The sequence below is a fragment of the Etheostoma spectabile genome, chromosome 1 (genome assembly GCF_008692095.1).
Source record: "Etheostoma spectabile isolate EspeVRDwgs_2016 chromosome 1, UIUC_Espe_1.0, whole genome shotgun sequence".
NCBI lineage: Eukaryota > Metazoa > Chordata > Actinopteri > Perciformes > Percidae > Etheostoma > Etheostoma spectabile.
Genome location: NC_045733.1, coordinates 24959097 through 24971365, shown reverse-complemented (window position 1 = coordinate 24971365; position 12269 = coordinate 24959097). Strand labels below are relative to the sequence as shown.

The 12269-nt window shown below is 40.3% G+C and overlaps 1 protein-coding gene across 5 annotated transcripts in view; it reads left to right on the top strand.

Moving 5' to 3' along the window:
* shf (Src homology 2 domain containing F) overlaps positions 1-12269 on the top strand; it is a 100170-nt gene that overhangs the window by 13805 nt on the left and 74096 nt on the right. For all 5 annotated transcript variants that reach the window (XM_032525550.1, XM_032527136.1, XM_032526312.1 and 2 more), the window contains exon 2: positions 7983-8115. In XM_032525550.1, coding sequence (XP_032381441.1) covers positions 7983-8115 — 133 coding nt within the window. The remainder of the gene's footprint in view (positions 1-7982; positions 8116-12269) is intronic.

The window sequence follows — 12269 nt, the reverse complement described above, 5'->3', positions numbered from 1 at the left end:
CTGAGTTGTATTAGGTTATCAGTGGCTGAAATCCCTCGTGGCGTGAGACATAAATCACACACGTCAGTCCTCTTTCTTTTCTTTCCCTCCTCCCTCATTCTACAGCCTACTGAGGCTGACTTTTGTGGCAGTCTCAGGGGGGCTTCAACCTTGACTAGCCTGTGACGCATTTAATCCTTCCTGGACCAGTCAGATCACTCATGACCATAATATCATATTCCTACTGCACTCAATCAGCGAGAGTGAGATCAGTCTTTAAAAATGGTGTTTATCTGGTTATTGCCTGGTAAAATCATCAATCTGCTGTTGTATCGCATTTGTTTCTGGTCGGTTTTAAAATGCCAACTCCGGCCATGTAGCTTGCTCAAATAAAAATGCAGACAAAGAGAATTATAGCAGCCTTTTTTCAAATTATTATAAACAAATTTCCAGCCCTTCTTAAATTTCACCTATAGGAGTTTCTGATTATTTTTTTTTACCTTCTTTTTCTCCTGATTATCTAACCAATCTAACCAGCATAAACCTCTTTTCTCTCCATGAAGAGTGCAGGAGGAGAATTGTAGCCCCTTTTTTCTCACTTCAAATACAAATCAGATTGTAATCCTACAAGCCCAAGCATCATCAAGATTGAGCATTGAGCCAAAGTGGCAGGTGCCTTTTTATAGTCTCCCTTCTTTGCTAATGTCCCCCCTCTGTTCCAACTGATTTGAAGTCAGCTTCATCGCCTGAGAGCTGCAGTGCATTTCAAGACGTCTGTTGCTCTCTTTGTTTCGAGCTGCCAGACCTCTGGCAGGTGTAAGACATGGCCAACCTGGGATCTAAGCTGTGGAATGAAAGTAATTGAGTGAGTTCTCTCTTTGCTGCAGACAAGTAAAAGACCAAGTTACCAGGGGGACATGGTCTAAGCCTGTGTGGTGGCTTTGTGAGATTCTAGCGACTTAGACAAGACCTGATATATTGAGGCACTGCAGTCTTGTGCTGAGTGGGAATTTTGCTTTCATGACAAGGGTGGCTTGGCTGCGCTAGTGACACACCCTGGCATACCACAAGGCAGATGGTCCGTCCCCAGGCGACGCTGCCGCTCTCTAGCATCCCCTCTCCTTACAACCCCACGGTCCTCCCGCTGTTGAGTAGTCATTAGTGCAGTAAGACAGGAAGGACACATTGGAACAATTCGGAAATATTACCACCTCTTCCCTTGGGTGATGCCGCCTTACAGTCTGTTAGTCTGTTGATCTGCAGTCTGTTGATTGAAAGAGTCGACGGTTCAAATCTCCAGATGCCCAGCAAGGATCTGTATAGGCTAAAGGGCTAAAATAGAACACTGTACATGTACACAGTACTGGATTGTAAAGATATGAATGTGACAAACAGGGTGGAGCTGATAATGACCATGTGCCTGAGAAATTCCCCCTTAATAAAAAAGATACCTCTCAAACAAACAACTTAGTTAGTCATCAACATTTCTACCACAATGTTGGCTTATTTTTTTTTTACCTTTGCTCCATAATTCTAAATGAAAGTGAGATAGCAAGAACAACTTCTTTCTGTTTCATTTTTATTCAAACGGTAGTCAGGCGGCTACCTGGTTTGTCATCAGCTTCAACTTAAAATTTTATAGGAAAAGAAAACTTGTCTGTCCCTGCTGACTGAAACAAGAACATGAGTCAAGTGCTGAAAAAAACTTTTACTGTTCAACTTGAAGCCAAATACACATGCCTGAAAGATGCAAATCCTTTTTTGTAGTCTTAGCTTTTGGATGACAAGCCTTTGCAACCTTATTTAAGTATATGTGGCCACCGGGGCCATAATTAAGATGTTCACATTGTTAACAGCTGTAGTTGTATTCCTTAAATCAGACATTAGAATTTGAAGTGAGAAATATTGGTTGTAGATACTAGGGGTGACCCTGAATAGTGGAATTTTTGATGCTTTGATGGAAGGAGCCCGATTTGACGGCCAATCTCACAGTAGAATCTTTGCAAAGGCGTTATGAAATGCAGATCATGCCATTTTGGCTATATGGGGGGGCTTAATGTCTGATTTTTACATAGAACTACCTGTTTTCAACCAATAGGTTAATATGCAGCCTATTATGATATACCTAGGGCCCTATGATTTCTGTGTATGGGAAAACACAGACGGAATCACGGAATCAAATCCTCAAATTCAAATCAAATTCTCTTATACATGCAGAATCGCAGAAAACTCACGATTAACTGCTAAATACCGGGTTGAACAATACCCCAACAACTACTATGAGTCTGGACAACAACTGTTTTGTAAGTTTTGTCAACATACAATTGACTGAACCCACAAAGACACATGTAACAAGTAACTACCATTTGAAATCAAAAGTTAATCTCAAGAACAAAGCTAAATCCCCAGAGGGGAAATCCCTCCATGTTACCTTTTGAGGCAACGACAAAATCAATAGACGCATGGCGTGAGTTTGTGGAAGATTTTGTTGCAATGTGGGATGAACCTGACATACTGCTTGAGAAAATGAAGAGGATACGTCTGTTTCTTGTTTAACATTGCAAGCAGAGAGGGGCTCTTCCAGAAAACGTCAACAGCCTCAGGCAGACCCACCTGCCGTAGGTCTTTTACCAGCACATGCAAGAAGTGCCGCAGTGTCAGCAACATTTTTATAGTTGAGCATTCAATTAGCTTTTATTTAGGTAGGCTAATACAGCATATTAGCCTATATTTAGAAGTGAAAAGAAAAGCAAATCCGAAAGGGCCAAAAATAAATCCGAAAAACTTGAATTTGAAAAAAAAATAAAACTGATTTCATATAGTCCTTCATACATATCAACATATAATGATGTAGATAAAAATGTGAAATGAAAGAAGCTTTTAAAAGTGTGTGAATAAATCCAACCGCCCCATTACAAATTTAAGTTTCACTTTCCATGATCCGTGACCAATGGAGGAGCATCTTGGCGGCAGGGATTTAATGAAGGGTCATTTTTTTCTCAACCTGAACCTTATTATCTTATGTTTTTGTGTGTAAGTGACTTATCAGAACAACAATCGTTGAAATTGGTTCAGTATTGCAAAAATGCTGTGACCGGAAGCTGCGAACCGGCAGCTAAGAACCGGGCTGCAATGTAATCCTATAGGGTATGTGTGCATAGTCAATTTCGTCCACTAAAAGTGCTGTTTTTGCCACTGTCAGGCTCCGATTGTTATTATAAATGTCACCCAACAGACTTCATTAAATAAAATATTATTTACTTACTCTTTAACAGAAAGGTTGCCCATGTAGGAATCCTTTCCATGACGATCTTGCTTTTGATTGAACATCTTGATTGATGTTTCCATTCGTCACTAAAGGCCCTGACACACTAACCCGACAGCTGACCGCCAACTCTTGGCCAAAAAAAGTGCATCGGAACACACTGAAGCCGATGGCAGATGATTGGACGTGGGTCATCACGTGGGTCTAGTTTCTCTGTAAATTCAAAGCCAGACTTTCCTGGCGGCTTCTTCAGAATACAATCTCATATTTTACCAAAATAGTTCACCAAAACGGGTTTCTGAAAACATTTTAAGCTAGAAATAGGCTTTGCAGTTGCTGAATCTGTCTTGATTTCAGATCGACAAAGGTCCATTTGAAAGATTTTCGTCAGATTTTGAGAGACTCTAGTCACGCTCATCCCGCTCGTAATTTCCTGGTTTGCACTCCACCAATCTGATTGGTCATTTGAGTCTGACTGCCGGCAGTGCCCGTCTTCCGACGGAGCATGTCAGGTCTGCCAAAATGTAGGCCTCCGACAGACAACGGCACGGACCACACCAAACAGACTTGAGTCACCGAGCGTGCCAGACTGTCCGACGTCCGATTATCGGGTGGGTGCGTCAGGGCCGTTAGACACAAAGACATGGATAAATAGGGTTGTAAACCAGGTTGAAAAAAAAATTACCGAAAAGATGTCATTTTACGACCGCAAAACAACCAAGAGCCATTTGTGGCTGATTGCCAATTCCTGTTTTATTTCCAGAGTTCTACCATGCCGATTATGTTTTGATTTAGCCTGATTTTGATTGTTTGGAACAGCAAAAAGGCACATGCAGTACATACTTTATCTTTCTCATATCTGCCTTCTAGTGCCATGCTAATATTGACATTACCAATCCAAAATGTCCAAGCCATAAATATTAACCACAATATGAACCAAAAGCAAAGCTGTTGGGAGAGGACCAAAACTAAAAATGTGTTGTTGAGTCTGGAATCCAAGCTTTGGTTTGTATCCATGATTGAATTTAATCCCAAATTAATATCAGAATTTTTCATCACATACCCTGCCCTTTTTTGTCCTACATTATGTCAACAGGAAAGAAAAAAGATGATGTCATGCGTTTGGAGTGGCTCCACACATAACTTATTAAGTGATTGTTGTTATTTCCTGAAACATGCCCAAACATCCTTTGGCACATGAAGGTGCATGAAGTGGTTGTTGGAAGTTTAATGGGTGAGTGCTGCTAAAACCTCTTTGTGGGCAAATATCTAAACTACCTCTCTCATCTGAAGCTACTGGAGAGAATGTAAGATGCAACATTTGGAGTGTTTTATCACATTTGTGGGCTATGGTCTCATACCTCGAGCAACTCTGCTACAGTATGTGGACCGCAGTCAAAATGGGCTCCATCCCTCCTATTTAGGTGATTCATCTGTTTTTTTTAGTGAGGGTAACTTATTCTTAGGTTTGGGCTGTGTTTGCAGTGACTGTATCTGAGGTTGGTTTGGCACATGCTAATTACTGATGGATGAGTTTCTATGCAACAAGGTGTGAGATGGTAATGACACTGTGGCTGTAATACATTCATATGCAGAGTTTGGGGATCTCTGAGACCATAAAGATGCTGCTTATCTGAATGGCTTACATTTAATTAAATTTGGGTGAATAATGTATATTTCTGTGCCACATAAACAAAGTAGGACAATGTTTGTATTGGATTTTTCCCTCTGCTTGAATTCACAGAAGCAAAACATTTGAGTAACCCATAATTATGCCGTGGCAGAAAAAGTTATTTTCCCAAAACAGATGGAAAGGGAATATTGAGGATGGTGGATTTAACACACAGTAGCTGCTATGAAACACATCCGTGGTACTTACTTCCTTTGCTATTATTGCCTAATCCATGTATAGTGGAGGTGTACAGGAATATACCTGCCAGCATTTCTCTGTCACTAAGCAGCTTACAAGTTATCCCTAGTGAACGTTTAAGCATTTAACACTTAAAATGTTCCAAGAGGTAAAAAAAAAAAAAAGACATTTGACCTTGATCAGTACTGTAGAAACGTCGGTGCTTTCCCAGGCGTAACATAACTCCCAGATTTTCAAAACGCCTGTACATTTTACTTGCTTTCCTGTGTGTGTGTGTGTGTGTGTGTGTGTGTGTGTGTGTGTGTGTGTGTGTGTGTGTGTGTGTGTGTGTGTGTGTGTGTGTGTGTGTGTGTGTGTGTGTGTGTGTGTGTGTGTGTGTGTGTGTGTGTGTGTGTGTGTGTGTGTGTGTGTGTGTGTGTGTGTGTGTCTGTGTGTGTGTGTCTGTGTGTGTCTGTGTGTGTCTGTGTGTGTCTGTGTCTGGCCTTCTCACGGGTGGCCTGCATATGGGGTGTGCTTCTGGGAAGTGTGCTCCCTCTGTGGCAAAGTTGGAAAGTGGTTGTTCTCTGGAAAGCTGGCTAGGTGGAGGCACAGCACGGCGTGCACGAGGCTCAGTCCACCTCCAGCCTGCCCCGCCTGGCCCAGTCCACTAGATGAGTGATGAGCTTTTTTATAATAAGACAAAATCCCTTCCTCTCACACATGACTCATAGGGTGTAGTGCCAGTCAGAGAGAGAGAGTTGCAACACTCTTTGATCTCGCTGGCGCGGTGGTCACGTAGTTCATGTAAGCCTGTATAGTTCCAAACACGCCGCATTGTCATGTTCTTCTATGGGACTGACAGCAGCGAGTGTGATATTGAATGGTAAATAGAAATGAAAATACAGACCCAAGTACTTGTTTTACTGTTGTTGCATTATTGCATATTTGTAAAGGTCAGTTTTACATTTGGAGTGGTAGGGGGACAACTGAAAGCTAGAGTTTTACTACAAAATTCACTATAAAAAAACACAATAAAGGACTATTAAAAATGAGAACTCACTACAGATAACATATCTGTAGTATAATACTGGTCTTTAATACACAAAATGTTTTCTTAAAGGCATAATCTGGCATTAATGTAATCAATAATCACCCAACAACAAGTTTTAAACACAACAATAAAAACCTTTTACTTCCAGAGTGACTGTCAGATCTTTTTTATACAAATATACACTAGTCAGATAGCTAAAGTCAAAACAGGTTTTATCTTCAAAATGTGATCAAATAAAAAAAAAAAAAAACTCAAGCTGCTTTTTTGCATCTTAAGTCAAAATATTATATACAGCTAATCAATGGAGCAATATATTTTATTACACTACAATATTAAAAGTAGCATATTGTAAACTATTGTTTAACAATCACAGTGTCACAGAACATTCATATGCTATTTTGCTACTCTGCTTTCTCGATCGCAAAGCACCAGTCCATTCAGCATTTAGCCAGTGTCCAACCCACTTCTTCTGATGAGGCATGAGTTGACCACAAAACCACAATCATTTTAAGACCAAGCCATACACAAAGTATCAAATATATTAAAGAATTACAAACATTACGCTTGGATGAATGAATAATATAGTATTCTTTTATTAAACAGAGTGAGACAACAACAAGTGTGTTTGTCTAACTGGAAAAACAAGAACAAAGTAAAGGAACAGGGAAGAATATTGTGTATTTATAAGTGTTAAGAAGAGAGGAATACAATGGGGAAACAATAAAAGTTAGCATTAAATTACTCCTGTATTGCTCCTCATTTTCCCAGAGGCCTGACGTATACCACGGGACCCCGGTCTATCCGAGTAGGTGCGCAGCAGTCGGATAACATCTTAGCCTGTTGCGCTCCGCGCAGCCCCGAATCCCCCGATGATTGCGCTGTACACATAAAAATAAAGACATAAATATATATATATATATATATATATATATATATATAAAGGGGGTGCAATATAATAGAGAGTTGACAAATCAGAAGAGGTATCTATTTAATCAATTTACCAGTGTCTTGAGATAGCTCTTGTTATTATGATTTGATACTATAAGTAAAATAGAATTGAAAACAATTTAAATTACAGAACATTATCCTCGTCCCAACTGATTGGTAGGACTAGACTCTTAGGAGCCTCAGCAAAGAAAAAGTCAGTTTTCTAACAGCAGGCCCAAACCCATGCAGTTACACCCCCTCATTAGATCCAATGTCCAAGAGGATGGATTGCTTACTTGTATTTCCTTTTAAAGGGTAGATCTTTATTTTTAAAGCGGTGTCCTGGTAGATGAAGCAAACATTTCAAGAAAACAAATATCCCCCCAGGGCACTATAGATGCAGGCTGTTTCTCTGCTCCCTGAAGGTTTGAGCTGTATTTCTGGGTCTTGGGACGTCCACCTAATTGCCATCTACTGCACTAAATGCTCAGCAAAAGAGAAAGACTGCAATTAGCCGTGGCTCACTGCCAGTTCGGCATAAATCAGCCAAATTGTTTCTCTTAAGAAAGTTGAGCAGTTGTGGTCTTCTTTCCTCTACTTTTGAAATGTAGGCCTGTTACTCATGTAATTAGGCAGACCAGCGGTAGCAAAGAGCGTGCTGTAAGGCTAAAAGCTGAGGCATTGTGGTGGTGTGCTGAGGCATACAGAGGTGGGGTGTTATTTATGTCTGTTTCTCCCTTTTATCTCTCGTCCTGCCTCAGTGGATATCACTTGGTCCTGTCCTGGGCCGCAGCAGTATCTGTAAGGCAACTCTCCTGACACCTACCCATATTGTATTGTTCAACAGAGCAGCAAAATGAATTCCCCTCTTGCTTTTTTTCACCTTTCTTTGTTTTTCATTTCTTCTGCAGCTCATTATCCTTGAAGACTATGCGGACCCTTTCGATGCTGAGCAGGCTGGTGGCACTCAGACCAGCACAGAAAAAGTGACGACTGAGAATGATGGCTACATGGAGCCATATGAGGCCCAGAAGATGATGGCAGGTAGATGGCAGGTTTTCATTTTTCTAACAACTCTATTTTGTGTCACCCAACAACCTCTGTAAACCTTCACACCTTCAGTAATTGCAGGTTAAGTGACAAGTAATTGATTTTGTGTCTTTGCTATAATTTTATGTTGCATGTCCCGGTGGACCATTCATTAGTATGCTGTTTGATTTAGCATATGTATGTATATGATTTAAAGCTGGGAGTTGATGAAGAAGTTCAGAGATGTCCTAGTGTTGCTTCACATGACAGGTGCAGCAGAGCAAAAATTACCTGTGTGACACGAAAGACTGCTTTGAAAACATTTTCAGTAGCAGTGACTTTTCCCTCACAAATTATACAAGCCCATAAGTGATTTAAAAACACCCGTTAGGTCCAATAAAAAGAGGTGATTTTTAAATGTGTTCTTTCCGCTCAACTGTGTGCATGTTGAGACAGCCACTTGCTGGGATTTCCAGGAAGGGACAACAATAGCTGTGTGCTAACATAAGAATTCAGCTGCACCACATTCTCCACACAACTTTCTCACTGCGCACATTCATTCTGTGGCTAAGTGAGCACAGCAATGACTAAAAACAAAGAATGTGCAGAAAGAGAGGAGAAGTTATGAAAAATGTGGAGAGAGCAAAACATGTGGCAACTGTTTTCTTCTCCTCAACAGACCTTACCGGAGAAAGGAATTTTAACAAAAAATGTTTGTATGACTGTCAGACCTCAAATGGATGTTTCTGGAACTTGGATGACTACCAGATATCAATATGTGATACCTTAAAATACTGACCCAGTCATATCATCTGCGATTCACGGGTACCTTTAAAGCTCCCGCACATATTGCACTCCTATAAACACACACACACACACACACACACACACACACACACACACACACACACACACACACACACACACACACACACACACACACACACACACACACACACACACACACACACACAATCACTTCCATTGCTCCCACAAAGGCAGGACATGAATGTCTCTGTCCCTCTTCAGCAATTTTCTTTTAATGGGCCTCTAGACAATCTCTTGTTTTCATCTGTCTTACTGGTTTGACCTCTGGCCCAGTCATTGCCTCAACTGAGTAGAAAAACTCAAGATTTATCGCCTCCCTCAGGTGGAGGAGGCTTTAAAGAAAAAAAATCCGAGCATGGCTTTTGTGGTATCACTTGAATCTTGAACTGACTCCAGGTTTTTCTGTGCTTTTTTGAATTCATCCCGACACAGTTCTGTATTTGGCTGTATCGGCAAACTAAACTATGCTGGCAGCTATTGTCTGTTTGATCTGATGAAGTCTTCAGTTTAGTTTTTGTTGTTGTTTCTGGTCGCTCCTATCCTTGAAACCTGCAGTGGTGTTGTTTGTTTTCAGCCTCCTTGCTATCATCTATCATATCTATTGATTGCCACTGCTTTTCTTTTTTTGTCTGCTGTTTTGACTGAGTGGGCAGGATGTTGTTTTAAATAGAGCTGTTAGTGGATTTCTTTGGCTATACTGTCATCCTTTAATATTCAAAATGATCCATGGATTTAATACATGGATTGGTGGTTTCACAGGCACTAAATAATGGAGGTAGGAATGGCATTATTAGAAGAGAGTACATTTAACAATATTTGATCCTTTCACCTGTGAACAGGACCACGATGTCTACAGAATAGTTTCATCAAATGTGAAGTTTTAAATACTGCAACAACACTCATCCAAACTACTTTATCGGCATTGCCGTGACTCAATGTGACTTCAACAAAACTGCTGAGCCGACGTAGTGCGTACGTGCGTGCGAGGACTTTTATAGTACAGGGTTCTGAACCCAACCCTAGTTAAGAGCCTGACCCAAGGACACCTGAATGATATAATGAGGGTCAGGTGCTGCTGTTAACGTTTTTCTCACTGTGCAAGGCCGGATGTGTACCCCAATACATCAGCATACTAACTGTGGATATAGAGTTATTGCTGCTTTTCTAATTCTGACAGAATAGCGGTCAGACCTGCACACTCAGAATTTAGTTGGCTAAAAAGTAGAGAAAGGCAAGACAGGGTTTTTGTACTCGATGACAACCTGCACTGTTAGCAATACGCAAGTTTTCTTCAGCCCTCAGACTGTTGGCTGTAGATTACCCTAGTTCTTTATTTTTATACAGTGTAGATACAGTATATGTAACATTATTTTTGCAAAGAGTGATGCCCCATTGTGGCATATAACCAGTCAAGTTATAAGTTAATTAGCCCTAGCTCTTAGAGCCTCCCTCTTCTTTCCTTCTCTGCACTTGTACAGATGGATGCAGGTGGACACAAAACCCCAAACATGCCTAAACAACCGAAATTCTTCCATTTATGGTTGTCAGAGTAAATTTTTAATTTACCACCAGCCAGATTCATATTATCTATAAAACGGTTAGTCTACCTGTTCATACTGTAAAATGGAATCTAGCTGTCTCAACTTGTAAAATTCAAGGGTGTGTAACAAATAGCTTCTCATAAAAAGAGTTTTCAATTAATTCTTAGAAGTAGAGTAAAAATAAATCAGACTGGCTGACATCTTTAGTTTGTCTTCACAGACAACCTTTAAGATTCAAGTTCAATGCAAGATTTACTTTGACTGCTGTCGGCTTTAATCTCACTTGACAGGAAGGCTTACACACACACTCTTCTACTACTACTCCTACTACTACTACATATAGCCATTATTTCCAACATAAAAGGTCTGGATATCAGTCTCGCATATCGACTTGGGAAATTCCTGTTTTTATCTCCATATTCCATGTTTTCTGACACATGCAGAAGAATTAGCATGTCGTAACCTCTTGGAACTGAACACCTCAGATTAGTATATTTAGTGTTGAGTCATCACGTGGTTTTGCATTGCATTTAGCAGAGATTAGGGGATGATCTGACTATAGGTACTCTGCAAAGCAATAGTGTGACTAAGATGTTCCATAAATGATTCCATGGATTGAGAAATCTCCCTAAAGCTCTCATTTACATGAGGTACTACTATTTGGCAATTGTCCAGAGAACATTTTGGGGATTTTGCTTCCAAATTTTAATTTAGGAAGTCGTAGTGATGGAGTGTATACGGTTTAGAGCCTCTATTGTTTTGCATGGTATTGTAGGTTACTAGAAATCTATTGAATGCAAAAAAAACTCAAATCTAAAGGTTAACTACCTCAAGTTGTACAATTTGTACAGCAGTTGGCGTACATAACGTGTAGCAATGGCACAATTTTATCTACAAGCTACAGGAAGGCAATTAATGTTCTATTATTCTAGAGAACAAAAAGCTTGTTGCACAAAAACATCCATGGCCATAAACCGCTAATCAGACGTCTGTGTGTCCTGTATTTGCTGCTTATGTGATTCCACTCACTTATGTGTGAATTATTTAAGAACCTCCTTACAGTATTTCAAGGCTACCTATCCTCTATAACTCCCCAAGAGAAAAGAATTTCAAGGCACACGGCATTGTTGCACTACACCTTCCTTGTGTTCCAAACGCTTCCTGTATTATTTTTTTACTTCATTTTGAAAGCATACTGACAAAATGACAGTACTGCATTGCATGTCTAAGGCCCCACCCACATTGGTTAAACTAAAGTGACCAATTAACCACGTTGTTTTTTTATTAAATTACAAAAGGTCACACATTTCAAAAGTGTAAAGTCAAATTCAGTTGAAACCTTAAAACGATGCAGTTGTCAATTACCCATCCAGCACCCACGTTGTTTAAATAGCAAATGCACCTCCGCCCGTCTTTGCGCCCATGGGCGTGCTGGTCTTACAGGGAGGTGTGTTCAGGTGCATTCTGGCTGTATTGCTATCTTGAGCCAGCGGGAAGTGGTTGCACCATTGACCAACAGAAACGTGGTCTAAGTTCAATAGTGCAGTATTTTATTGTTATTATAACAGCACATTAGTAAAAATATGACTAAGCTCATGGACAGCGTGCACACACTATGCTTGTTACATACACATAGGGAAGCGCAGCAGCATACACACATGCAAATGATTACTTATAAAAATAATACGTTGCAAATCCGCCATCTTAATATCAGTGTGCCAAGGTACAAACGCGCCTGGCTTTAAAAGGGAATGGGAGATGACACTCTGATTGGTTTATTGCATGTTACACCCAAAACAC